Source organism: Cyclospora cayetanensis, unplaced genomic scaffold (assembly GCF_002999335.1).
Source record: "Cyclospora cayetanensis isolate NF1_C8 unplaced genomic scaffold, CcayRef3 CcayRef3_contig_181, whole genome shotgun sequence".
NCBI lineage: Eukaryota > Apicomplexa > Conoidasida > Eucoccidiorida > Eimeriidae > Cyclospora > Cyclospora cayetanensis.
The window spans coordinates 14,471-42,274 of NW_020312127.1; the positions used below are offsets into that span (position 1 = coordinate 14,471).

Sequence of the window (27,804 nt, forward strand, 5' to 3'; positions counted from 1 at the left end):
CGAAGCAAAGCCTATTAATATATTGCATCAGGACAAAGAAGTGCCTTGCAGGCTGGAGCCCAATAAATCAGGGCCACCAAAGGTGTTTTAGGCGCAACTCCGACTTCGGCTATACCAGAGAGGCGTCGATGGAACCGAAGCTGCGTGAACCCTGAGGGACAACTGTGCGCGAAACCTCTAAATACTAAACCCTTTGAATTGGACTTCCCGCATTGGAAGTGCCTCTCGGCTTTCGGATATAATACAGGATCTAGTATGCTCAAGTTGAAGGAAAAACGTCGATTGATTAGTTTGAGAGCATGAAAATGCAGTCGGTGGGGAGAGTAGGGCATTGTCCCTGATCAAGCAATCAAGTGAAACGAGAGTGCATGCGCTACAAAGGTTCCTAAATATTGTTTCGATTTCGCTGGCATCCATCGAACCTCCACAGCCTGTGTTGTTGCACCCAAGGGCACGAGCGGATGCAAGATTATATGCAGCGTTGGTGTACGGATACGCCCAAACCCCTGAGCCCAGATGTTCTTTGCACGCACCTTTAAAACCTACCCTTCTTTGTAGGTCTTCTGCAAACTTCCTAGCGAACAATAGAATAGACCAACCAAAACTCATAGAGGCCCCAAATTGACACTCGCAGTCAGAATCAGAAGAGCGGCAAAGTGTTGAGCATTGTTGCACGTATTAGAATGAGAACCGAGCCTTTAGCAGCACCACTTGCCATTGTGCATTACTCTTATGGGCACTTGGCACCAAGTAAGAGATATCGCACTGTGTAGAGTAGCGGCAACTGAGAACATAGTTCGGCAAAGATACAAAGCATTTAAGGCATCAAGCCCACCATGGTAGCTATTGCTTACCATGCGGCTTCTTTTAAAGTTAGCGATAGACTTTTCACAAGGACAGTGCTTGTGAAAAGTCTGTTGCTAACTTTAAAAGATTCTAGGCAGGCGTTTATCCTAGAGCTCTCTTCTCTTGTCTCATTGTGCCAGCAGAGCAGCTTAGCAGCTTTTTCGCAAGAAAAGGTGCTGCTTCAGCACACCTTATTCCCAGCCTTGACATTTCTGCCCCCGTCATTTTGTTATTTCACCAGTCTTGCATCGCTTTATTTCAAAATGTAATACTTACCAGGTTTTGCGTACACGGTCAATGGGATTAAAGCTATGTCCTCGATACTTGTTCCAAGAAAGCAACAGCTGCGGAGAAAGAAAAAATTAGCTATTTTTTATTGCGAGGCTTATCTGGTGAACCTACAGGAAGGCGAAAAAATTCGTGTTTCTACGTTTTCGGGCACATGGCTTCTGGAGGGCCAATGGAATTCATAGGCGAAAAACAGCCCGCTACATAGATCTCCTCGAGCTCGGTTTTTTGACCAAAAACAGCGCTGAACATTTGCACTACCCAGCAAATAGCAGCTGAAACTAACAAGCGAGCTGAGCTGTGCTTCCTCTTCGTCAAGAGAACCAGTAAAAAGGGCTGTTTCTCGTCGGTTAAAAAAGATTCGCCTTTTTACTGAAGGCGTACAAAAAAATGATCCCACGCAATAAAAACAGCGCGAGCTGGGCAATCACACTGACAAGCCCTACATTCCTATATCTTATGAAAGGAATGTACAACACATAACTCGCGGAAAACTACAATGACATGGAAGCCTTTGACAAATGGGACTTGCACACACTGTGAATTAAATACTGTCTATCAAGCCATAGAAAATGAAGGTGCGTTTCTACGGTACCTCACCTTTCTGGCCCGAATACGCGAATTAATTCTGGGCTTATTTGATCAGGGGAAAAGCAGGCTCGCAATCCAGCAGCAACTGGGTAATTTGTATCTACATGCAATAAGATATCTACATAGGGCAAACCAAGAAAGGTATATGTTGGGGTTGTACCCTTATCCTCGTCTTATTGACGTCTTTTCTCATCCTTTTGCAGCTATGTTCTCAGTTTCTTCCCCACTGTCCTCTTCTCGTTTGGCTTCGATTTGTGGAGTCCGTGTATTCATTATTAAAACTCTTTTCGTAGTTGCCTGCAGGTGTCTCGTGCAATCTGCAACGCGGTTTGGTTTCCTCTACGACAGGCGGCGCTGGCTGGTCCATAGTTTTTCTGCTTCAACAACTCACAAACAAATAAAGTAGCAACGGATGATGATGGACCGATTGCGGCGACAGTCACACACAAAGCTAGTAACAGCCCAAGACGACAGCAACAGACCATGGCCTTACAGATAGGAAGACCGCACAGTAACGGTACAGTGACAAAGTGACTTTCTTTACGAATTCTCAAGGTAAATAGGCAAAAATAAACATGAATGATTGGAGGATGAGCAAAGGAGTAAATTCCAGCGAATAGTACTGATCTTCTACAGTTTTGTACATTTACACAGTGTGATAAACACATACTATCCCCGTGTGACAACATAAATCATATAGGCAAATCAACTAGAGAAAAAGATGCGTGTAAGCAGATTTGGCAAGCCTCACTTTATCCCACTCTAAAGGCGAGCCATCAACCGTAATGATGCCTCCAGTTTCAATCCCTCTAGCCAATCCCACCAGGAAGAGCGCCTGCAGTTCGCACTCTACAACATCCGTCAGCTCCCCCCATCTTCTGAGATGGTTTAGATGCTCGGTCGTCCTTCCGTAGAACAAGCCACTGGATAAACCAATTCCTGTCAACACTTTAATCTCCAGGGATGCTGCTGACCGCAACAGCGCCTGATAAATACGGGGAGAAGATACGGCTGGTAGCCGTTTTGATGCATACAGCTCGGTCGCGTCGGGGTCCCTCGCCATAGCGTAGGGTACAAAAATATCTCCTGTCTTGATTTTGTCTGGTTTCAGACTGCCGCAAGTGCCAGCTCTTATGATAACTTTGGCCCCTAGTTTAATGAGTTCCTCAAAACAGATCATGGCGCCTGCTGCCCCTACACCGTGGGAGATGACTGTAATCTTTTCTCCGTCGATTTCTGCCGTCGCAGATTTGTATTCTCTGTTGTATGACAGATGTTCATACGAGTCGCACAGCTCTAAGACAGCATCAACACGTTTGGGATCTCCCACTGTCAGCACTACTGGCTGGACCTGCCCCTGAGAATGAAGAGTGCGCAAGCATACGTAGATTGGGTGATACCGTGAGAGGACAAGGAAAAAAGAGGCACACGAGAAATTTTCAAGGGATTTAATGATGCACGTAAAAAATTAATCATAAACATGCCTAACGGCGCACGCTTCTACTGTGATGGATAGACATTCATACGCACTTACAAGCACGAACACGATTTATGAAGAGAAGAGTATCAGGGAGCCACGTGAGCGACCAAACTATCGTGTCTATCTTTCCTTGATACTGCCTATGCTTTTACCGATGACTGGAATACCCTTCTAGCATTCCATGTACCCGTATTGGTATGCGACAGGGAGGAAATTACACAACGGCATTCGGGGCTGTGGTAGGGCATCGATAACTAAGTTAGATGGTGGGAATGACGGAACAAAGATGTGGTAATTGATTCAATATTCATGCCGTTGAACAATAATAAACAAAAAGTACTATGGGGAGACTAAGGCGTTTTGGACTTGTCTGGCATCTCGTCCCTGTGACTTGTCGTGTCCTTACTTCGCGTAGGCTTACGTGCGGTTGTACCTCCACACAGTCCATTTTATGTTAAGCCCGAGAAAAAGAGTCAGAGTGAGAACTACAGTGAATATCATAAAAAGAGGAGTTTAATAAGACGAGGACAGCAAGTAGCGCAGAGGTACAGGTCAAAAGAGGCTGCGGAGCTGCTACTTCACTCAGGGGAGCTAGCTGGCCGCACACTTCATATATATATAACGATCATCCTTTGATTACCTGAGTAAGCTCAGCGTAAATATATTTAACACAAATTTTAATTTATTGGAGCAGGACAAGACTCTTTGGCAATGTCAAGTTGAGGGAGCGAGGCAGAGAGCTGCTGGTAATCAGCAGCGGCTGCACAGATTGCGTAGCGTATACACTAGCCAAATGAGGAATTAAAGCAAATACACGCATGCTCATATTCCGAGTTTTCCCTATTTCAGCTGTACCTGATGAATGTTAACTGATTAATCGAGGAATAGCGCAGATGCTTTCTTGCGCTGCATTTGGCGGTTACAGCAGGACGAAATCGGCGACGAGGGAGGCATTGACACAGGGGCTTCTCTGTTCCCAGCCCCATTTTCCCGTCTCTTTCCCAGATTTCTCTCGTGAAATTTTACACTGAATGATCTCTTTAGCGGCAGTCAGCAATAGCTGCTCGACAGGAAATTCAGGCGCCAGAGACAGACAGCACAGCGGCCTGATGTGGCACAGGGCCTTCTTCTCTTTCCGTAGTATCATTGAAGAAATCCGAGTTTGTCAAGGACTCTTCGCCGAGAAAAAACAAAGTTGTGATCCCCAGTTGCACAGAGGAAAGGGCTCTAGGGTTTAATTCGGGCGTCCATACGCCTCTGTGCAAACTTACCCGAGCTGCAACGGTCACTATGGAAGTTGCACACAGCGACTAAATCTTTTGGCGCATATAACAAAGGTATGCTGTTTTGCTGAGCTTTTTGAATTGCATGGGCAGTGAGAGTAGGTGAGTTAGGCTGTGAGAGCATGGGCAGCACCTAGAATACTCCCCAGCATTGTCAGATCCTATGTCACTTTTAAAGACAAGATTTAGTTAGGGCGTGTGACCACTTGAAGTCAAACAAAACCGTAGAAGAGAGGTCTCTACTGTGCTTTTTTTCGCGGGTTGCATACCCCTCCAGGGACCAGTTGCGCATCTGGTGACGTAGTAGAGGGAAGGTACACGAAAGAAGGAGGAGCCCACAGGGGAAGCAAGGATCGATTTGAATACTTACAGGCTGAGAGCTGCGCCTAGCATAAAGGTGGCCGTTGGGATGCACCTAGACCTGCATGCATATTATCATTTCATGGCGGGGCTACTGATATGCGAACTACCCACTGAGCCAGCCTTTTGAGTGTGCGTGCACCGCTTTTGTATGAACCCACAGCTTGTTAGAGAGAACTGCGGAAAATGCCTTCCCCTCACGACGATGGGGGCTTGGATAGATTATCAAGAGCTCTCCGAAGTGAGCAATAACTTTTGCGTCCAGCTACAGCACAGGTCACTGTTTTTTGCAAGCAGGAAAACTGCAAGAGGGCCTCGTCTCAGTCCTACTTCAGGATGCGCCTTCTGTATACGGGATCCTGCCTGAAAAAGCCTGTTTGTACACTACCCTTCTCTACCTTTCCGCTATTTTTCCGCCCTTTTCCTTCTCTGTTTGTGGTCTTGCTTGTGGTTCTGTTTGCCACTGCCTCTTACCTTCCCGCACTCTGGATAAGAGTCCAGGAAAGTAATTATTAGGCTCGGATTGTCTCCTTCGGAGATCCAGGATTTACAAACCGAGACAGACTTCGTGTGATTGTGCCATTATGTACTATTCTTAGTGTTAAAGAAGGATGTTGATCTCCTCTATGATCCGAGGGAGCTGCCCACGCATGACAAGTAAGCATGCACGCCCTAGACACATTTTTCCCTCCCCTATATTTGTCTTTCCAGCGCGCTGTTTCCAATGCGCCACATATGTGTGCTGGGGCGTTGCATCGATGCGCTTTTGCAGCATTCCGGGGAAGTATCCTGCCAAAACGAAAGAAGTAAAAAAAGGCAAAACGAGCGGTGAAACATCGGGGGAAGCCGCGCAGCGCTTCCACTCCCCTTCGTCGGCCAGGCGAGATGCTGGCTCAAGCCCGTCCGAAGAAGTAATGCATGCATCGAATAAGCTTTAGAGAGGAGGGCATAGAATGGACGGCCGCGCTGTGGAGCACAGACGGGCAGGAAACTGACACAGAGATAAAATGAGGTCACGCGCGCAGCACAAGCGAAGCAGTGGCGGTCTGTGTGTATTTGCCTGCAACTGATACTGCACTGGCTGCCTTTTGTTTCAGATATCCAGGCAAAAGGCCACAGGGCTAGCGTCAAAGACCCAGCGTCGCAAGACCCCTGAGAGAAGCATCAATAGAGCACAGAGTTAGTGGCAAGGTGCTTCCGAGGGCGTGCGGGGACGGCGGCTTAGCGCTTTTCTGGGAACGAATAGTCGGGTTACGCAGAAAAGCCGGACGGGCTGTAGATGCGACGGCTTGAAAAGACAGCTGTGCGGTGTTCGCTGTGTGTCTCCCTTCAAGCAGGTCGAACTAAAGACTCAGGCCTCTCCACTCCTGTGGCCAGCCTCCCCAGGAGGCCTCGAAACTCCCATAGTCCGTCGAGTCCCCGCGGGGCTGCCAGGCGACGATTGGAGGCTTCCCGACCCTCTCTTGGTGGGGCGAACGGCAGGCTGAACACCACCTCGAAGCAGATCCAGAGCTCGGAAGAATCAGACGATGAGGGAGAAGAGCGCGAGACTGCTCGCCGGTACTCGGGGACAGTGAAAGTGTCGTCGCTTGTGGACGAGACGCTTGCTGCTGGGGGGCTTGCTGCCGCTGCGTCCGCTGCGCGGCTAGAGAAGGACGATTCCATGCGATGCCGGGTGATGCTAGAGGATGATGCTAGTTTTTCGTCTGTCTCGTCTAACGAGGAGGAAGAGAAGTCAGAAGGGAACAGCCCAAGAAACACTCGGGAGGGGAGAGGCAGCAAAGAAGGACCGTACCATGGGCTAGCGGCCGCAAACCAAGGTAGCTTCGCCCCACGTAATAGCTATTATACTCCTTCTTTCCAGCAGCAGAATGGTTATAAAGGCTCCGTATCGTTCCCTCCCCCGCACTCTGCAGCCGAGATGCAGCGGCGCTTAGAGGAAGAGTGGGGGGAGAGGGAGAGGCGCCTCCGTCTACAGCACCAAAGGCACACCGAGACAGTTGTGGCCCAAGAAATCGAAAAAGTAATGACCATTTGACTTTCGTCTTCACGCAAGCAGGCATTCTTGAACTGGCCCGCTGTGTAGATGAGCTCGCTCGCTACCTTCTGTGCTTGTAAAGCGACCAACCTGCCTGTGCCTTCCGCCCTGAGTCTTTGCGCCACATGGCGTCTGTTTCACGGCATCCGTAATAGCTTGTTTTGAGTGCTTCTTTTCCATGGACTCCCATTCCAGAGTAGCGCATGTGGCAGCATTTACTGGCCCTCCTGCATTTCTTATTCTTGCTCGATAGAGCCAAAAATTGACCCCCAGTACTTCCATCTTGTGTGTTTTCCTTCTTCTAAAGACCAGGAATTATGCTCTTTTGACGGATTCTCGGCTTCCATGCTCAGGTCACACAGGAATTTGGCCGTCGCCTGATCTACGAGCTGCAGCAGCAGGAGGCGTTGTTGCAGCAGCAGTTTCAGCAGCAGAACACACACGCGCAGCTGAAGGAGGCGACCGAGAGCAATTGGCGGCTACACCAGAAAACGAAAGAGCTGCAAGAACAGCTCGATACAGAGGCACTCAAGCAAAAGCATGCGGAGACGGAGATAGAGCTGTTGCAGAGAGAAACACAGGTCGGGAAAATTCACCGCCCACACAGAAGGAGGAGTATCCCCTTACATGGCACAGTGGAAGCCACCAGGGAGAACATCATCGATGCAGCGGCAATAAAGCATAAAAAGAGGCGTCAGAACATTTAGGGGGTGAAAGGAGCTGTAGAATATAGGATCTAGCTGTAGCTTGGAGCACTTAAAAGGAGTTCGGTTTGCTAAGCACCCGATTGCTCAGCTTGACTCTTGTGTCCTGCATGCAGAACAGCGATTCAAAGCTACAGCAGCTGAAGGATGAAAACGCCTTTCTTTCTTCTCAAGTGGCGAGCTTGGAGCGTCAGTGTTTCGAATTGAGAAACAATGAAGAGGATCTCCGTCGTCGCCTAGAGATTAGCAGTGGCCATTTAGAAAAGGTTCAGGAGCAGCTGCAGCATGAACAGCAAGTGTCTGCGTCTTATTCAAAAAAGCGACAGGGCCTGGAGAGAGAGCTGGAAGCTTTAGAACACTCTAGAGCGAATGCAGAGCGGCAGGCGCAAATGGCAACTGCAGATTGTGAAAGGGTTCACGGACAGTCGCAAATCATCAGTAATCAAAATGCACAGCTGCTGCTGGAGAACGAAGCTCTCAAGCGATCGGTCCAAAGGCTGGAATTGAGCATCAAGGAACAATTGGGAGAGGAAAAGGACCAGTAAGGAACTAGCAGAAACGGAATCCTGGCGGTGAAAGAAAATGAGGCATAAAGTGATGTAGACGCACGCACACACACACATTGACATATACGCACAGACACGGCTAGGTGTCTAGAATTGTGCTTCTGGTGATTAGTTAGGCCGCTGAACCTGGGCACGCCGTTTACTTCCATATTTTCGACATATGCCTCCTTTGACCTGCACCTTTTATTTAGGGCCGAAATACTTGTGGTTGTTCTTGCGCGCCTTTGTTGTTCTCCTTGACATAGGCTGGCGAAGGACAGAAAGATTGAAGACCTGAATGAAGAGCTACATGTGCAACAAAGGAAGAACGCCGATGTGACGAGTGCACTCCGCATGGTTTGTGCTGAAACCCTGGCTCCTAATTGGTCAAGTTGTATTCGTCGATCATAAGAGCTTTGCGAGACATTCGTAGTTTTCTGTAGGAGGCATGAATGTTCCTCTGTGCTGGCTTTACTTTGAGCATACGCTTTTTCAATTTTTCTGTCCCTTAAAGGCTTTCGCAACTATGCTGTATGGGTTTTGCAGAGGGTGCAACATCTGGAGCGCTTCGAATGGCTTTACACCACTCTGAAGTCTGAGGTTGAGAATTTGAAGTACGCGCCACTTGATGCCTCTTTTCTGCTTGTCATTCTCTCCTTGGCCCTCACTCGCCCCCTTGTCCTCCCTCTTTCTTTATCTTCGCGGCTCACTCGACGCATCTTTGTGCCTCTATATCTGTTGAACTGGCACATTTCCTTCTTCAGCTGGTTTGTACTTGCGCGCTACTCTGTTCTTCCCTCTGGAATCTGCTAGTGCTGTTCGTTTTGGATTCGCCTATCTCGCACCTTTTGGGCTTCTGGGACGCCGCTGGCCTGTTTCTCTGCATTTATGACGTAGAAGCATCGTGCTGCTAATAACATCGAGAGCAGGATTCTTTTGAAAAGAGAACGCGTGCTTAGGAGGACGTTGCTGTTGTCACCTGCAGACTCGAGACACATCGCCTGAGAGACGAGAACGCAACTTTGTTGGCTGAAGCACAGAAGCGCGGGTGAGCAGGCTTTGTCCCCTTTTTCTTGGGGGCCCTCTTCAAACACGAAGCGCGGAGGGGTTGTTAGACTTGCTGGCCCGCGCAGCTGTTTGCACTAGAGCTTTTCTTGCGTTGATGTCTCCGTTAGACCCCCATGCAGCCATTGCATCATACGCCTGACCAGTTATCTTTTTCCACCGCAGAAAATACCACAATGTGTGTGTGGTGTATGCACACCGTAATTGCGTCCTCAGAGAGCAAACCGCAGTCTCGCAGGGTGAGACGCGGTCTCTACAAAATGAGATCCTCACCCTTCAGAGGGAAAATCATTCCCTACGGAGAGATGTACAGAGACTCCTCAGCGCATCTCAGGATCGATGTAAGCGTTTCGGGCGTAAGCAGTTTTACATGAACCGTGGCACTGCATATCTGTATTGGGTTGGTCATGGGCTGCCTATTTAGCATCTATTTTGAAGCCTGCTTTGCGTATGGCCACTCGCTTTCCGCGCTGTCCTCTTCCACTCTATTCACGTATCCTGTCTTATGTCTTTAGTGCCGTCTTGGCTCTGATTTTTTCTCATGCCGCAATGTTGGACTTTCTGTTTTTCATTTGTGCACTCTGCGCTCGACAGCAATCCCAGGAGGCCTCAGCAGTGTGGTGGGAGCTAGGGACGTCTGCAGCACCAAGACAAGTCCAGATAATCCTCTTCCCGGGATTTTCGGCCAGCAGCAATCAAGCCCATGTAAATACACTTATGTAAGTTTTGGGTGGCTATGCGGCTGCCGTGCTCTCTGCTTTTTCACTTCCCTTGAGAGCAGCCCTCCCTCTTGCATGGCGTTTTTGCCAACTATCCTGCTCTTTTTCGTTTCCCCCTAGCTCTGACAGTGCCGTACAAAGGTGAACCAGGTGCCTGCAAGCTGTCATTGCGCTCTTGATCGGTCTCCCCGCTGTCGTCTACGTCCCGGTGCTGTAGCTCAGCTTGAGTGCTGTTCTTTGCGTCTGTGTTGAGCAGGCCAACTGCCTATCTGACCCAGCAATAGTCCCGTCGCAGTTCGGGAACTTGAATAATTTTAGAGGCTCCTCCGTGAACCCACCAGTGCATTCTGAATTAGCGAGATACAGACAAGATACGGCGCTAAACAACCCCACGCAGAGGAGCACCTGTCCTCCCCCTTGTGCCCCTGCGTCGACGTCTGCTCTGGAGCATGCGCACGATCCCAGCCGCTTAATTGTGGCCTCGGCAGCAGCGACAAGAGGGGGGGCCTCTTGGACCCCCACAAAAGGGGCGCTTCCAACTCCTCTTCCTCCAGTTCTCTTAACTGAAGGGGCGGACTCTGCTGAGCAAATGAAATCGATAGAGAAGCAGGTGCTCCTTTTGACGGCAGAGAAACAGAGGATCGAGGCAGAAGCCGCAAAGTACCCCGCGACAAATGGTATAGAAAGCATGCGTGTATTACACCCATCGGCCACCAGATCTGTCGCTCTTCTATTCCTACGCCCCTCCAGTAAATGTCTCGCGCTTTCTCCACGCATCGGGCTCTTCCACTTGTGAGTCTCCTACCTTCTATCTCTGCCCTCTCAACATTGAAACCTGTGTCTTTGTGTGTGCCTCCTCCTCTTCAGGGCGCCACGCGCGGGACAGGCAGAAGCGTTGCGAACTAGAGAACCGCTTATCGGAGGTCGACTCTACACTACACAAATTGAAGATGATAATCTTCCAAAACGAACGAAGGACTAGGCACTAAGCAGCAAAAAAGCTAGATGTCGTAGCATACGCCCCGTAGCCAGAACGCGCGCCTCCACAGTTTTAAAACCGAAGTGCGATAGCGGGCGCTCTAAAACGCCACTGCAGAGGCTGTACTGCCACAAAACGTCGAACCGCTTGCTTTTGAGTCCATGTGCATCTGGATGCGGAACGAACTGTTGGATACTGATTCTCTTGCATTCAGCTTGGCTAACACAGTGGCTTAAGTGTTCTCTTTAAGCTTTACGCTTTCGGTTGGTTTGATTGTGCTTTCGTTTTTTGTTGGATCTGGCCTCTTGGGCCTCATGAAGCTCCAACTCGGTTTCCCTGCAAAGAGAGCCAAAAAATGACGGATACACAGAGGGGCTTCTACAGCAGAGCACGGACGAAAGGGCCGCAGGCATACAAATTGAATACACAGAAAACCCATGTAAGAAGAAAAGGCAGCACCAACACAGAGAGCGAGAGAGGCGATGAAGTAGGCCAGAACAACCCCAGGATGTCGGAGATCATACACGTGCGTGTAGCCACGAACAGAAGCGAGCGATGTACGCAAAGAATACAGAGAGGAAGAGAGAGAGACAGACAGGGAGAGAGGGAGGGAGAGAGAGTGAGAGAGAGAGAGAAGGGAAAATACGGCAAACGCGAACGGCTGATACAGGCTCGCTTACCGGAGCGCCTCAAGTGCCCGTTCGTGAAAGGCAAGGGCCTTTTCTTCGGGTAGGTCCTGCAGGCAACCCGCGGGAAAGGCACCGACGCGGCTACGGATGCACCAACAGGCAGAGGGGAAGAGAAAAAGAGAGAAAGCGGGCGCAATTGGAGGAGCGGGAAGAAATATGGGGAGTAGTGTGGCGGGCGCAAGAAAACATCCATAAGGCGGCAAGGGGAAAGGGCAGAGCAGCGTCCAAAGAGGACTCCAGAGCACCACCGGGTGATAATGCAGAGAGAACATCAATACCGCAAGAAGGGTGAAAAAGGGCAAAGTGGGGCGGCTCGATAACTGCGCAGCAGCAGAGGCGCTTTTACAAAACACGCCAGGTGAGACACGGACCGCATATTCTTCCAGCTTCTTCTCAAGAGCAAACTCTATGCGCTGGTATGCCTCCACGTCATATCTATGGCACAAACACCATTAAGAAGCATGTAGACACACTCTCGGCATTTCTACAATGCAAAGTTGGTTGCTGTCGCAACAGAAGTGTAGCGATAGAGCTCCATTCCGCAAATGTCGTACTGTGTAACGAATGTGAGAGCTCTGCCGCTTCTCCCCGCGCGTGCCGTCCTCCCGACCCTGCAGCGAAACGACAGGAGCAGAAAGAACTGCAGCAGGAGCTTAGTGAGACAGTACTGCAAGAAGCAAAAGAAGCACAGGTCTTGCCTCTACACTTCATTAGCAGCACCAAAAGGGGGCAGCGCAGCATCCGCTATTTCAATGGGAAGACGCGGAGGGGCATGCCTGTGGATGTAGTCCTTTGATGAGAGTGGCACATCAAAATTAAGCACAAACTCGACTTGAGAAATATCGAGACCGCGGCTTCCAACCTCCGTTGTCACCAGAATGCGCACTTCGCCTGAGCAAACACAAAGCAGGAAAAGCTGCGGTGCTTTCTGGTTCTCTTCTGCAAAAGGGGCACTGCCCCAGGCAGACAACAGCCACCACACACGGTGATATTACACGCCCAAAGCAAGCAAAGCGTCTCCTTTGAAAGGCCCAACGACGGCAGCACGCGAGTGTATTGACACGTAGGAAGCTACATCCGCGAAAGCTCCATAGGCGAAGACTTGGAGCCGGGGATTTGACAATCGCGGCACTAAAAAAACATTAACAGCTACTAAGAAACAGTACCAGCACGGAATTTGGCAAGGGCGCCGATGCGTTGAGGCTGCGTCATCTGCCCATGAAGGCACACCTGCACAGACAACGGGATACAGCAGCAAAACTTCTAGCTTTTGCCGAAGCCGAAGAACATAGGCGACACAGGAGCATCGGTGGAGGTTCAGTCAAAAGCAACCAGCGGCCGTAGCACGGCCACCCTGGTGAGCGGCGCATCCTCTCTCTACACTGGCAGCCTATCAAAGACAGGCGTCTACAGCCTGTGGAGGCACATCAGCAGCGAAAACATCCAACAAGTCGCTGCAGTGTAGGCTGACTGCGTCGAAAGCCATGTGCCTCAAGTAAGTGGCAAGCTTCCTGGCGGCAAGGCACGTATTCGTAAAGATCATGATGCTGTTGAAGCTCCGATGTTGCTGCAGCAACGCTGCAGCATACGTCCACTTGTGCTTCAGGGGAAGCAGCAAAAATTGCTGCAGCAAGACTGGCGCTGTGGCTGTCTTCTTGTCTACCGAAACCTGTGCGAATAGACGCCCCGCCCGTATGCGCACGCCATTGGCACACCCGACCCTTTACAGCATGTCTTTCTAGAGGAACTAAAGAGGGAGAGATTGTTCTCCCTTTGTCGCTCGCGGTGCAACAGCACGCCTCAGGGAAGCCTCATAGGGCCTTTGGTGCGGTGTTTAGAGGTATCGGGGTGTAGTCTCGAAGCGCCTAGGAGTGGGCAGCACCTTGATAGGCTTCACCAAGCACGCCTTATTCAGCTTGCAGACACTCGAGGTCATGGTCGCCGAAAAAAGAAGCACAACCTTTTCTTTCGGAGCTGCAGCCAGCAGTCTAGAGATTTCTTCAGCGTACTCTGGACACAGCAGCTTATCCGCCTCGTCCATCACGATATACCTACGGCCACCCCCAGTATACCGCGCGCATGCAGTCACGCATGCAGTCACATGGCGTTCGTCTGAGGGCCAAATGCAAACCCTTCTGTGCGGAGCTACCTACCCACCAATGTACCCACGGAACCTCCTGCCTACCCACATACCTACCTACCCACCTACCTTTTTGTACTGTACTGCACTGCTCTGCACTGTTGCTGCTGCTACTGCCTACCTGCATCCCTTGACGGAGAAACCCTTCGTCCTGTGGAGGTGATCGATAAGCCTCCCGGGGGTACACACGAGGATTTGGGGCTTTTTTGCGAGAGACAAGGCCTGCAACGAGAAATCCACCCCCCCGACCAGCGCGCAGCAGCAGCCACGAATGGCAGCTGCAGCAGCAGCGACGGCCGCAGCTGTACTCTCCGCGGCAGCCGCTGCGGCAGCTAAAGACTGCACCCAGTCGAAGACTTGCAAGGCGAGCTCGCGGGTTGGTGCCAGGATCACAGCGAATGCGCTGCTGCTGCTGGTGAGACTCCGGCTCCTGCTGCTGCTGCTTTGCTGCAACAGCTCATGCAGCAGGGGCAGCACGAACGCACCCGTCTTGCCGCTGCCCGTTGCAGCAAGTGCAATTATGTCTCTGTGCTGCACAGCGTCTGCTCCGCGCAACCGATGCAACTGCTGCAGCGCCAGCGGTATCACCTGCTGCTGCACGGCTGTCGGAGTCGCCCACTTGGCTGCGGCTGCTGCGGCACATATCTCACGGCACAAACCTAAGGACTTGAACGTTGCAGGTCCTCCCTGCTGCTGCTGCTGTTGCTGCTGTTGCTCCTGCTGAACAAGGGGATCATCATGAGCAGGCAGTTGTTCTCCCGCTCCCTCTTCGCGGCTGCTGCCAGCTGCCGTTGCGTTGGCTGCAGAGGGAGGGTCGTCCGACAGCCTTGGCCTCTTTTCCCCTTGCCCCATCGTATGCACTTCCCCCTTGCTTCTCCCGCTGCTAACGCTCTGCTACCGCTGCTGAAGCTCTAATGCCGCTGCTGACACTCTGAGTGTGCGTGCTGTGGCGCCGGTATGCAGGGCGGCCAGAAGATCTCGCCTCAGCGGTTCACAAAGGCACACGCAGTCGCGCGTGTTCTTTCCACCTAGATAGATGCTGATGTCGCAAGGAAAATTATACGGCATGAAAAAAGGCCTATAGGGGATGCTCAAATAGCTCGTGCCGCTTATTTGTAGCCATAAAATGAACTGCTCCTTCCATGAATTCAAGTCGGGAGTGCCGCCCTCCGCGCAAGGATCGGGGCCTTGTGGGGCCCCCTGCCGGGCGGTTGCTGTTGTTAGCACTACTGCAACGCCCCTTATTTTTTAGTTAAAAGAGCAATGTGAGGCTCTGTGGGTGTGAATTATTGCCCATTTCAATGATATATGGAGAGAAGAGGCGCCCCTGCGCAGCAGCAGCCTGTGTCACTGCAGTGTGGGAAGGCGAGGTAGCGCCAGCATGCGGCCTCCGGAGAACCGAGCGCCCTCCTTCTATTGAATTTTTGCGCAGCTAGATTCATGTCTTGAGCAGCTGACGAGGGAAGACCATACCTCCCCCCTGGGGGCCCCTTACCCGGGATGCTGCGCCTGCAGTGTCGCTGCCGAGCAGCTCAGCAGCTGCGCAAGCGGCAGCCCCTCCTTCCGCACCAACGCCTGCTTTCGCATCCACAGTTTCAGCAGCAACTACGCTGCTTTCAATGCTCGGAAGGCGGACAGAAGCGAGCACCGAGGCGGCCCCCTGAGGCTGCACTCAGCATCAGCCGTCGTGGCAGTGGGGGTAGCGCTACCTCCACGAGAGCGCTTGGCAGTCCCAGCAACAACGCAGCACCAGTGTTCGTCGTTTCCACGTCGGCAGAAGGCGAGGCGGCTGCTGCGGCTCTGTGTGGCTGCTCGCCCCTGCTGGCCGCCTCTCCCCTTGCGAGCTTCCTCGCCTGCAGGCATTTTCAAAGAAAGCACGAAGAGCTGCTACGGGGTCCAGCCGCTGCAGCCGACAGCGCATGCGTCCCTGTGACTGCCGATCATGAGAGCGGCAGCAAGAGCGCGCCTCCTAGGCTGACGGGCGCAACCCCAGAGTTCGCAGAACCACCAACGGCACAAACAGCCGATGCTGCCGATCCTCCCCTGCTGATTGGCTGCGATACAGAGGGAGTGCTGCTTGGCCGTTTTGGTCGCCTGTGCATCGTTCAGATGGGAGGACCTCATGGGGGACCGCCCCTCGATCCCCTCTTGCTGATTGATGCTCTCAAAGAGAGCTCTCTCTCCCCCTCCGTTAGGCAGATTCTGGAAGGCGACAGCATACTCAAAGTAAGCACTTGCGCTCCTGCTGATGCTCATTCAACTCCCAGCCGCAACGGCACGAGGCTTGCAGAATGCCTGCGCAAGCAGTGCACATAGAGGGGGGCTACCCCAGGCATGCGCCGCGTCATCAACAACACGCAGAACGGCCGCTTTGGGACTGTATTATGCGCAGATTTTTCACGACTGTCGTGAAGATTCTGCAGCTCTCTTCCATCAGCACGACATCCGGCTAGATTTCGTGTTTGACACGCAAGTACGAACCGAGCTCCCCGATTTTCCCACCAGCGTCCGATTTGCAGCGTCTCTATGTGCATGCATGCACCGTTGCGGCTTCCCAGAAGACGCGCGCACTGGTTATTTGCGTTTCAGGTAGCGCACCAGCTCATTTGTGCAAAGAGAGGCGAAGCTCTCTATCAAGCGTCTTTGAAGGAGCTGGTGGAGGCATATCTCGGGATCACGTGAGCTGAGATGCCAATCAAAAATTCAGCAGCCTTTAGGCATCCTACTTAGTACACCTGCATGCTCGCGTGCTACGCACTCGATTTTTTTCCTTGATCCTGCCTATGCCGACGCGGGGAGTGTGAGGTGCGCTCTTCATGCAGCATAAAGGGTTTAGAGGCTGGCCGTGAGCTCTTGGATGCGGATTTGGCTGCCTTTGCTAAGCGGCCTCTGTCAGCGCCTCTCCTGAGATATGCCGCTCTGGGAGTTCGCTACCTCCCCAGGCTCGCCATGGCCATGTCTTTGCACATTCGTAAGTGCTGCATCCTTTCGAAAGCTTGCGCAGTCCAAGTCGCAAGTTGCTGGCTGCCCTGAGACACGCATGTGCAGACAAGAGGGTCATGCGGATCAAGGCGCTATGGTAGTGCTCTCACACCGTAAACCCTTCCCTCCTGAGGAGGCAAAAACTCGCGAGCGATTCTGAGTTTGTGGATTTTAGGCCCGGAGGAGGTTATAGCGGCGAGCCAAGAATACGTGCTGTACAGACACCTCAACGAAGCATTCAAGTGCCATAGAGACATGGCGAAGAAAGGAACCCTTCTTGAAGGTATGTTCGCGCTTTGTGAGGCCAAAAAGCATGCCGTGCATAACCCACTAGATTTTCTGCTGGAGCGTTGTTGTTTTGAAGACGCAGCTGCCCACTGCTCGCCTACTCAAAACTTCACTTTCTAAGGGTGCATGCAGTGCAACTTTCCCGCTTCGCAGGGATGGTGGTCGTGCGTTCGCCCGAGAAGATCATCCTGAAACTCAATACCAGTGCTGTTGGCATCGTTTGTTCGCCAGCGGCCCTTGAACGCTTTCAAGATGTGCAGTTCGGTATGTTGCTGACGTTCTTGGAGGGGAAGTGTTGTTGCGGGCAGTGGGGCAGTGCTGCTTTACCCCTACCGAACTGCCCTCTTGCGGTCTGAAAGGCCTCCTGCAGCGTGCCAGTGCTCTTTTTTCAGGCGATATCGTGGCTGTTTCTGTCGCGGGAGAGGGCGCTGGAGGGAAATATCTGTACGTCGAGAGACACGACGGCCTTTTCGACTTCACAGATCCCAAGAGGTGCGACTAGGATTGCGCGGTTTTCCCGTGTAGCGCCCGCACAGTGTGCACGCAGACAGCCACAGCTGCACTCGAGCTAGCTAGTGCAGCTGCGGCTGTTTGCAATGCTTGTGCCGAACGGATCAAGTGCTCTCAGCCCTGCAGCGGCGAGTGTTTGCGGGTGCGCCATAGGCCGCGCCGCAATTATGCGACGTCGATGCAACTCACAGAGGTAGGATGGATGGCAGACAGGCCAGAGGCTGATGTTTTGTACATTGTATGCTACCGTAATTCTGCATCTACGGTTCGAGTGCAGCTGTGATGCAGCCTGCTCTTCCTATGGGTGTTGCTGCTGCCGTTTTGCAGGACTGTCGCGCTGACCCCTTGCTACTGGCCCATTTAGATGACTAGATGAAAAGCAGAGCGTAGGTGTGTTGGAATTCTTTCTTTCTACTCCAATAATCTGTTTTTGAAAGGTGCTAGGCCTGACACCTGCTGCAGGCGCAATGCCAACTGTCTAACCGCGTGAGAAGCTACAGCCAATTAAAAGCCTGCTGCTCCTGTCGCCGCAGCAGCAGTTCGGTCGGTTTGGGATTGGAAGGCCTTTGGGGTGGGAGCGGCCTGGGAAACGGCTACCAGCGCTTAAAAGAAGTCACGCACTGACAATCGCACCAGGAACTCCCAAACCTTGGGCAGAAACATGCAATCCTAATTCGGAAAGGCAGCTACCTTCCGCCGTTGCTGCTACTTGCGCGCATACTACTGATGACGCTCAGCACGCAAACAGGGGGCGCTGCAAGATTCGAACGAGCGGGGTGCTTAAAGCGGCTTTAGCTCAAGGCGCAAGAGATAGCGGACCGCGCTGTATGTCCTTCGGAGTACTTTGGGGCCCCCCCAACGGGGCAGGGAGCGCAGTAGAAATTTTATCCAAGAAAGAAGAGGCGCAATGCCTTAGTATAGACATTCAAGGCCCATTAGCTCTTCAATTTACATCACGAGCAATAATACATGGGGGATCTTCAGGCGCTTGCTCTGCTAAATGCAAGATAGACTTCCTTGGCATCCATCATTCTGTATTGGTCAATAATGTAGCCGGAGAAGGCAACAGATGCCAGTAGTCCCCCACACACCAACAAGAACATTGCGATGGGATCCATTTTGCAGCAAAAAAGACGCATCCTTTGAGACCGCAGAGTGGTTGGCAGCCAACCGTGCCCCTCGCGTAGGGAGCGTTCCCTCGCCGTTCTCTGTTCTTAGAGCCCCCTAGTCTTTCGCCTTGTCAGACTAATTCTGCTGCTGGGCGTATGAGCCTGCAGGATCCACACGCAAGGCAGAAGCAAAAACAGCCAGGCATTTTCCAGGGCCACGAGCTCCCGTACACTGGAGAAAGACCGCAAGGATAGAACAGATGAAGGCACAGCTGAGAAGATTCACTACGTGTTTAAGCACAAAAGCAGGGGTCCGCATGTCTGTGGAACGGTGGGGAGCTTTCCGTTGGCAACGGTATGAAAACGATTCGCCCTCCAATCCCCTCTTTAACAGATCTGCAAGACTTTGCTAACAGCGGGCCGCACCCGTCTCCGAAGCGAATGGACGCAGCAGAGTAAGAAGCAAAAAAATATGGTGGCGTATGCTTTATGTTTTGGCGTTTGGGGTTTTAGGTTCAGAGATGTGAATGCGAGTTCGGGAGGGCTCACCGATGAGGTACAACGAGACAAGGGAGCCGAAGAAGGTAAGCAAGAAGGTGCCCCAGTCAAGCATTGTGGGATAAAATTAAAAAAGACGCCGTATTAAACACTAAAACAATTGAGAGTTTGTCTACTTCACTGCTGTGCTGGTGTTTTGTTGCGGCTGAAGCTGCTCATCTGTCAGTACACTACCATAGGGGATGCGCCGCCCCAGCAGTTGAAAACGAGCCTTGGAACACCTGCGCTCTGCTTGACTTCTGTGAAATTATTTAGTGAACTCATACTAGGAATGTATGAGCGGAATCAAAGGGGCGAAACACTGAGGGGTGTGCTGCTGCTGTCGCCCGGTAGCTCGTTCTCGCTTTCCAGGACGCGCCTAGGGGGTATACCCCAGGATGACGCTTGCTGGTCATTTGAGAAGTATGGTCTGCAGTCCATGGAACATCTATCGAAATTTCCAGGGCAATACCCTACGAGCGTTATTCCCCTCGGTTTCGCAAAAAAACCGTCATGTGTTCAATGTCCGACTGTGTAGTGCAATTCCAGTGGTACGACGGAATAGCGAAAGACAGCTCAAGAGAGGTAAAAAAGAAAATTTCGAGGTCCTTGCTGCTGCAGGTCCAGTGCAGCTATAGCTCTCCTCGAGGGTTTGCGGCATATGGGGAGAACTGTGTGCAAGGCCCATGGCCACAGTCGTTTACACTTAGAAGGGATTTGGGGAGTAGAGGAAGAGCGTAGAATGACAAGACTTAGTTTATTAAACAGGAAATCGGGAACAAATGTTCGAGAGCTTTAAGTGGGCTCCCCTTTTATCATGGAGATGCGTTGTACCTAAAGCTTAGTGGGATTACACGCACAGGGTCCTTAGCTGATTCTGCTGCCCTTTACACGCCTTCTGTTTCTCTTGTAACACCTATAACCGCGAAAAAAACCCTAATCGCGAGAAGAAACGGAACCCCAGGTGTATGGCAAGCTGTCTCAGGGGACACATGTGGCAAGGATCTGCGGCACGCACGCATCAGAGGAAGAGCTGCACGAAAATGGGAGAGAAATCCACATACACCGCCACTCCCTGCGGCTGCTCTGTACGTCCACTTCAATAGCCTGTGCAGAGTCTGTGAAAACACTTGCCTGCCTCAGCTTTTGCCTGGCCTGCTGATTTTTTCTCTGGCCCTTTATTCTCAAATCTTGCAAAGCTTCGTCTGCTGCCGACCCGTCTGATTCCAGTTCCACATCTGCTGCGAGGGCCAGCCGCCGCATAACGCCCCTTTTCCGCTTTTGTTTTTGCTCCTAAGCCCCACGCACAGGCAAGCAGGCAAGCAAAACTGCTTCCCAAGAAGGTACCTATCCTACTGAAGGGCTTGTCAGCCCCGACAACAGCAGTAGCCGCACGCCCTCGCAATAAGTCAAAACCCATATAAACCCACTGCCCTTGGAAAGAATAGAAATAGGGAGAAGATGCCATCCGGAAAACTTCGGCCCTTCACGCCTCCACCGACGCAGCCGGCCCAATCAGAGGCTCCCAAAAAGGGGGAACAAACACTTGAAAGCTCGCTAACCCATTGCATGTGATTCATGAGGCTCTGGTTGTTTACAACTGAGGGCTGCCGGTGCACGTCACACCTCAAGCTAAACTACAAGATAGAGATCCCGTTTACTGGGGCATTGGAAGCGTACAGTCTATGATAGGGGCGTACGGCTTACCTGATGGTTTTCCCGTTCTACTTGATCCGCCAGTTGGAAGAGCCGCCTAATTGTTTCCATCCGCTCCTGCAGTCCCGCAATATCCCTAAATCCCAGAGGCGGTGGTGCAGCCGACAGTTGGATGCCTGCCGATGCCAGGAGCCACTCCCAGACGCCAGATGCGCTGCTCGAGATAAAGCAGACCGCCTCCCCTGCACGCCCGAAATATGCTTAGAAAACCATATGTATGCAGAGACGGCCAAAGACATGGGCTCTATCATTCAGTGCGAAAGATGTCCAGGGTCAGAGGAAAGCGTGCGTCACAAACATGTGTCGTACAGATTGAGCTACAAAAGGCCTAAAACAAACCCGTGCCTATGCTCCTCGCGTAGCAGGGGCCGATAACTCTGGTTTGTTAAGGCTTTTTGGTTAACATGAAGCGCATATGATACGATCGTTTCTTGTTTAAATCTCCGTTAGACACATGCACTGACCAGTACCTAACAACAGCTAGCTCAAGCACGCCTTCGGCCTCCAATGTTCGCGGGCGTCCCACTCGCCACAAATGTTCATGGATGCACCGTTAAGGCCTTAATGTTAGGAAGTGCGGATAAGTACCATCTTTGCCTGCTCGAGCAGTCCGGCCGCATCTGTGAATAAAGGTTTCTTGATCCCGGGGTCTTTGGAAATGAAGGACCTTTTCCACATCCTTGAAATCTACACCGCGGGCCGCCACGTCTGTGCTCACAAGTAGCCCGTACCGGCTTGAAAGAAACCTGCATGTGACAGTACAGAGAAGAGATGGGGAGTGTCACCAACGGGAGAGAGAAAAGGAAAAAAGCCACGGCAACACATCCAAGAGCTGAAGATAATGAACTGTTGTAGCACCACATGGAAGAGGACCTGAGGTGCAGATGTCGTGTAGTGCTGCCGCACCTCCAGCAGCCCAAAGTACAGCAACAGCACAGCTACGGCAGCGATCCAGACGCGGTGACCTTCAATTTTCAATAGCAACTGCAAAGCCTACCTGTCCAGCCGCTTCAACCTTTGTTTTTGTTGAAGATTGGAGTGGAGGCCGCAAACCGCAATCTGCGCCTTATGTCGCTGCTGCAGCTGCTCTTGTAGCAGCAAACTGCAACAATGACAGCCCAGACAAACAGCAGCCCGTAACGCACCAGCACCCCCGGAAGCATTTCGGTGGCATATGTCCCGCGTTTAGGGTGAAAAAGCCCCCGTTTCAAGAAGAGGGGGGTCGAGGGAAATCGGACTGCATGCATGCCAAGTAAAAATGATGGCTTACGTGAGGAGAGATTCGAGCCTGTAGACATAAGAAATGGCATTCACGAACAAAACGACTCGAAGTGGCTGCTTCTCTCCCGCCTTTAGATCAAAAACCCGCAGGAGGTAAGCCGCCAGGTGAACTTCCTGTCGCAGGAACATACACAACGACGACAGCGAAAATGGCCGCAAGCACACAGGAAGAAGGCACTCTTTACACTGTGGAGCCTTTTGCATGCTCGTCTCTCGCCCTGTGCAGATCCATCTGCCAGCGCGGCAGCTTCTCGGCTTCCCTTCTCCCTGCGTTGAAAACCAGTACGCGGCTGCAAGTGTGCTGCTGAGGCTCACCATCTCAGATTCCACTGGACACTTCCAGACGCTCAGACGCAGGGTACTCGGCAGCTTGCTGTTGAGTTGCTGCAGCTCTACCGCACTTTCTTTCTGCCCCTCCGTCTGGGGTTCCTGCTCCTGGAGCTGGTGGCGCCACACATGCTGCTGCTGCTCTGCTTCGGAGACTCTCACTGCAACCAGCATCTTGGCTCTGATTCGTACATGCTGCAACAGGGCAGCAGCGGCTGCAGATCCGTCTTCGTCATCCTGGCTGCTTGCACTTATTACTTGCAGGCCCTGTTGCTTCCGCTGCAGCGCAAGTGCCAGTGTAGCTGACAGTACAAACGTCTGAAGACTTGCGGCCCTGCCCTTCAGCTGTCTCGGCATCTTGGGCTGCTTCTGCTGCTTCTTGCGCTTGCTCCTGTTGCTGCCTGTAGCCATTTCCTTGTCGCTGCTGCCTTTGTTTGTGTTGCTGCTGCACCCTTTGGGAGGCGCCGCATCCAGCTGTGCATACACTAGCTGTAGGAGCACCTCGGTCTCGGTGGACGGGGGAATCCAGGGTCTGTTTTGTTTCTTCTTCTTCTTCTTCTTCTCCTTATTCTGCTTGCCTCTCTGCTGCTGCTGCTGCAGTAACCTATCCGCTTCATCCAAAACGAGGAATTGCAGCATAGAAAAATTTTGGGAAAAAGACAACCCCTGGGCAGCAAGCCTTTCCCTCCGCCCCTGCTGTCGCCGCATCTGCGCTTCATGCACCTGGTTCTGGGGATCTTCGTTCTCCTCCTCTTCGTCCTCTCCCTGATCGTCTACCTTTCCCACTCCTAACGCCTCGGATGCTGCTTCCGAGGCAGCAACGGATAAGGGCTGCTCCCGCTGCAACGCCAGCAACCGTCCGGGGGTCGCAACAAGAATCAGAGGCTTGCTGGTTCCTAGAACCCTCAGTTGCTTCTCAGGCGACAGCCCCCCCACAACCGCAGCAGCGCGGATTGGGGTGTATGTACACAGCTGCTGCAGGACGTGCAACACCTGCGAAGCACGAACAGTGCGCCCTACACATGCAACCAATAGGATCAAACAAAACGTGCTTGCGCATGAAATTAAACGTTGCAAAAACCTCAGCGTCCCTACCCCTCCAATTCCCCAGCCCTCACCTGTAGAGCGAGCTCACGAGTCGGTTCAAGCACCAGTGCAGCTGGACCCTCCGGCTGCACTTGCTGCAGCAGAAATTGCCTTCTTTGCTCCTCTCGCACAGCAGGATCTGCCTCTGGACCTCCCTCATGGTGCTCTAAGAAAGCCTCCGCAGTTGCTCGCTCCTGCTGCTCCTCTGCCTCCTTGCGCGTCTGCCTCTCCTGCCACTTCTCGAGACGCCTAGCCAGCTGGGTAGCCAAGGAGCTAACTATGGGTAGGGCGAAGGCAAGAGTTTTTCCGGATCCTGTTTGCGCTGTCGCGACAACATCACGCCTGTCCCTGAGTGCCTGCAGCAGAACCTGCTGCTGCACTGGCGTCGGACGCACCAGCTGCTGCTGCAGCAGCACCCTGGAGACAGCAGGGTGTACCATGCAAATATCATTGTTCAAGTGCGGCTTCCATAGATCTAGCCCCTCATCGAGCTGAGGCACCAGCTCGTAGCTATCGTACATGCAATCGAACGCTGCTGCCGCTGCGGCTGCGGCTGCTGCTTCCGGCGATGCAGCTGCAGCTGCTGCAGCTGCTGCTTCTGCAGCAGTGAGACCTCCAGCTCCCCCCTGGAGATCCAGTGAGGCATCAATGGGGCCGCTGGATTTGGATTGCTCTGCTGACGCTGCTTCTGCTGCGCTATCCTCTGCTGGCGCTGCGGCTGCCTTCCTCCGATGCTGCTGCTGCTGCCTGCGACTTGCAGTGCGGCCGCTTGCTGCCGCTGAATCTTCCAGCCGACGCTTCGCAATCTCCTCTTGAGCGGTGCCCCGCTGTTGCTGGGGGTTCTTTGCCTTCTTCTTCTTTCGGTGGGTGCTGCTGCTGCGTGGACTGCAGTCCGTCTGCGCCTGTCCCCGTTGCTGACTTCGATCCCTCTTCCTCTTTTCGCCGCGTGGCTTTGCTTCCTCCTCATAAACGAGTTCTTCCAGCCCCAAAAAGCCTTCCGCCTCTAAACCAGGCTCGACGTCCACGGCGCGCCAGAGAGGCAGTCCGCGGGGGGCCCCTTCGGCCTGTCCCAAGCCTTCTGAACTCGCCTTCTTCGCCTTCTTCGCCTTCATCGCCTAAGTAGTCCTTCTAAATCAGCAAGTTGGTAAGCCTTCGTTCCATACAGAAGGCCGCGGACCATAAGCACGGACCCTTGCAAGGAAAGTTCACGCGCGAGGAGACCCTCTTGCCCCACAGTCCAAGGGGTTCAACTTACGGCTTAGACCTTGTCATCGCGCCGAAGAAGCATGCGTCAGAAGGGAAGCGACCAAATAAAATCCTAAAAAGAACAACTAGAACAACAAAGAATCATTGACTTGGGGGGGGCCCCCAGAATGCGCGGGACTGTTGAGTGTGTGTGGCTTGGGAAGAACCCCCTGCTCCCCAACGGCCTGGGGCCCCCTCACGTGCCGGTGCGCAGGCGGGCGTTGAGAAGTTATGTATTTTTTCTCCTTTTCAAGTTTTGCGCAGGTGAAATCTGAGGCTGTGCCCCTGGACGGCTCATCATGGAGACGAGTCGCATTGCAAAACAGGCCACCTCAGAGTTGTGTCGGCTGCTGGACAGCGTTGACGAAGAGCTCCATCTCTTGACGGAGGAGCTGTTGCCCCCATTGAAGGCCCCCCCTTCCGCAAGCCCTGCCACAGGGGGATCTTTGGGGGCCCCTGAAGGGGTGACTTCCCCCGGCTACTCTTTTTCATCAGAAGGAACGGCGGCAGCAGCAGCCACAGGGGCCTCCCTCGAGGCGGACACGGCTGAACAGCTTCGCGAGAGGGAAGAAAGGAGGAGGGAGCTCATGGAAACATGCGTTGGGGTCTGCTGCTCAATGGGAAAAGAGCTGCACAACGAAATAAGCGCGCAACCCCCAATCAGCAACCGCACCAGCGGGTCCAGCAACACCTGTTCTAAATTGAGAGCAATCAATCTTGAGACCCTCAGAAATGAAATGCTCGCTTTGCAGGCCCTTAAAGAGCAGCTCCTGTAAGCACAGCTCTCCGTCCGCCCCCACAGCCAAGGCGCATCCTGTGTTTTGATTGCTGGCCCGCAGCTGTCACGGCCCACGGCCTGTTTCGGGGAAAAAAAGCTCCGATTTCAAAAGCCGCATGCGACCACGTGATTTGCGCTTCTTTGATCCGGCAAATCGCCTATTGGGGGATGCAGTAATTCCCGGTACTTCAACGCCTGACGAGTCCGCGAAAGGGGAACTTAAAATGAATGCAAGTTGCACGCCCTTAGCCCTTGGTAGGCAGCATGGTTGAAGGTTTGGTGATTAGAGAGACAAGACAACGTTCTAGCTTCTGGGACTGGAGCGCCCTTGGGTATATGGCTATGTAGGTGAACGGAATTTACACTAGTGCCACGCAAGCCCCCTTTCCCAAATATTCAATTAGGCTACGGAGTAGTGAAAGTCCTGAATCTCCACAGACTCGCGGCTTTCGCAAACAGAGAGCTCTTAGGCGAGAAACTTCGGTGTTGCGCTGCTGATGCAGCGAGCCATCCTACCAACAGCTTCCGGGCCTTGTGTCGTAGGATGAGGCGGCGAACAGGGCACCGTTCTCCACTGCCCCACTGGCTAGGCGGCTTCAGTAGCGCACAAAGCACAAATGCAGCTGCACATGCTAGGTGCGTACGTGCATAAAAGGGAAAATCCCCTGACGAGGAGGGCGATCAGATCGTGTGCGACGGATCACCATTTTTCCTGTTTATTCTAATTTCCTTAATTCCTAAAGATTGTTTCTTAGGCTGTCTATGTCGCGTTTTTCTGGATTATCACGTAGCTATACATGGTAGTGAGGCCATCGTGCACAGGCGCCTCCACCACCACTTTCCCCTTCCCCGTCCCTCCGTTCTTTTCCTGGGCAATTCTTGTCTATCCACACTACTTTCCTACCTGCTAAACCGTGTAGCTACAGCTCTTAAAGCTGAAACCCGAGCAGCTCGGTGTAACGGCTGCATCTTGCTTCCCCTCCTGGCTGTTGTGGCATCATAGGTTTGGGGCATGCCCAACCCGGCGAATTTCTGCTCTCCCTATCCCTTTCTGCTTACTGACGGACTTGTTTTATAATTGTATGCAGTGTTATTATGACACCAGAGCAAATATTTAGAGCTGAGGCGACGTCCCCAGACTCCCTGTTTGCACTGTTGAAGAACCAAAGGAGGGATGCAAGCACACAAATTATTCAGAGTTTCCAGTGACCGAAACCCAAAGTCCGCAGCATGAAAACCCAGGCTCTTACCATGAAACGGCGATTTAGATGGTGCCTCGAAACCACGCAGAGCAAAGGCCTCAACTCTAGACCTCTAGAATCGATGGTTACAACCTATGAGCCCCAAGGCTGCAGAGCACACACTCAATAAAAAGTTATTTCATGTCTCTGCTCCAGTAGCTTTCAAAAGAACCTCCTATTTTAGAAACCGCACTGCCATACGCGGAGACCGCAATGTGTATTGACACATCGGCGAGCCGGCAGTTAGGGTTCGCTCCCTCCCTAGTAGAGCTATGCGGATTGCGAATGAGTGATCGGATAGCACTGGCCACCCAATGTCCGTCAAATAGCTTGGCAGTTATTAAAAGAAGCGTCACAAATAGAAGTGCTTTATGATGTGTGCAGTACTTCTCCTAGTTCCTGCGTAGCCTCCAGCGGCGCCTGGACCGCCCACAGTCCAGCTACATGATTTCACGGCAGAAGTGCCATAGTTCGTCCTCATTGATTTAGTGTATCCTTGAATAGCTTTACTATTGACAAGCTAATGTATTCTTGCTAGGCATGTGAGCCGTACAGCTTCATCGTGTGCTTCCAGTTCCGTAGTACCAGTGGGACGGCTCTGCTGCCTCTGTTACTGGTGCACATTCAGCTTTCTAGTAATCCCCACACCATGGCTTCTTTTGGCATTAGCTATTATGTACTTTTAGCTTCATTGTTCTGTCTGTTATCCCATCGAGTTCTGATGGGGGGGCGACGGCTCTGCCATAATCTTCGACTCGACTGCTGAACCTTGGGCAGGCACAACACCCTGTGGCTTAGAGACAACTATGTGTAGCTGCAGGATAAACGGGCAAACTCATGGGTTCCTCTAGACGCGAGACATATCGCTCGTGCCCATGCATTTGCAAGACCTTGCACTGTGTACAAACCAACTGCGTAGCCTTTTCTCAAACCTTAAAGCATAGACCTTTAGAACCCTAGCAGGAGCTGCTTGCACT

At 52.4% G+C, this 27,804-nt stretch overlaps 5 protein-coding genes across 5 annotated transcripts; 2 read left to right on the plus strand and 3 right to left on the minus strand.

Moving 5' to 3' along the window:
* Positions 1 to 2,434: 2,434 nt before the first annotated feature.
* LOC34619137 (uridine phosphorylase) lies at positions 2,435 to 3,653 on the minus strand. The gene is made up of 2 exons (XM_026337418.1): positions 3,612 to 3,653; positions 2,435 to 3,082 (listed from the first exon to the last, which is right to left on the minus strand). The coding sequence occupies exons 1-2, from the start codon at positions 3,651 to 3,653 to the stop codon at positions 2,435 to 2,437; spliced, it is 690 nt and encodes a 229-aa protein (XP_026193203.1).
* A 1,381-nt stretch (positions 3,654 to 5,034) lies between these two features.
* On the plus strand, positions 5,035 to 7,593 carry LOC34619136. Its single transcript, XM_026337419.1, has 5 exons — positions 5,035 to 5,089; positions 5,448 to 5,505; positions 5,560 to 5,576; positions 6,183 to 6,871; positions 7,240 to 7,593. The coding sequence occupies exons 1-5, from the start codon at positions 5,035 to 5,037 to the stop codon at positions 7,591 to 7,593; spliced, it is 1,173 nt and encodes a 390-aa protein (XP_026193204.1).
* A 3,550-nt stretch (positions 7,594 to 11,143) lies between these two features.
* LOC34619135 (probable ATP-dependent RNA helicase DDX47) lies at positions 11,144 to 14,579 on the minus strand. Its single transcript, XM_026337420.1, has 9 exons — positions 13,849 to 14,579; positions 13,470 to 13,638; positions 13,059 to 13,256; positions 12,754 to 12,817; positions 12,364 to 12,478; positions 12,142 to 12,198; positions 11,959 to 12,022; positions 11,579 to 11,634; positions 11,144 to 11,234 (listed from the first exon to the last, which is right to left on the minus strand). The coding sequence occupies exons 1-9, from the start codon at positions 14,577 to 14,579 to the stop codon at positions 11,144 to 11,146; spliced, it is 1,545 nt and encodes a 514-aa protein (XP_026193205.1).
* A 449-nt stretch (positions 14,580 to 15,028) lies between these two features.
* On the plus strand, positions 15,029 to 17,879 carry LOC34619134. The gene is made up of 10 exons (XM_026337421.1): positions 15,029 to 15,097; positions 15,330 to 15,953; positions 16,120 to 16,200; positions 16,317 to 16,405; positions 16,550 to 16,698; positions 16,885 to 16,992; positions 17,151 to 17,261; positions 17,390 to 17,489; positions 17,661 to 17,700; positions 17,835 to 17,879. The coding sequence occupies exons 1-10, from the start codon at positions 15,029 to 15,031 to the stop codon at positions 17,877 to 17,879; spliced, it is 1,416 nt and encodes a 471-aa protein (XP_026193206.1).
* A 2,255-nt stretch (positions 17,880 to 20,134) lies between these two features.
* On the minus strand, positions 20,135 to 24,675 carry LOC34619132 (ATP-dependent RNA helicase DDX24). Its single transcript, XM_026337422.1, has 7 exons — positions 24,466 to 24,675; positions 23,596 to 24,165; positions 22,466 to 23,470; positions 22,140 to 22,264; positions 21,458 to 21,615; positions 20,861 to 21,051; positions 20,135 to 20,446 (listed from the first exon to the last, which is right to left on the minus strand). Exons 1-7 carry the CDS (start codon positions 24,673 to 24,675, stop codon positions 20,135 to 20,137), a joined length of 2,571 nt encoding a protein of 856 aa, XP_026193207.1.
* Between the last annotated feature and the right edge of the window lie 3,129 nt (positions 24,676 to 27,804).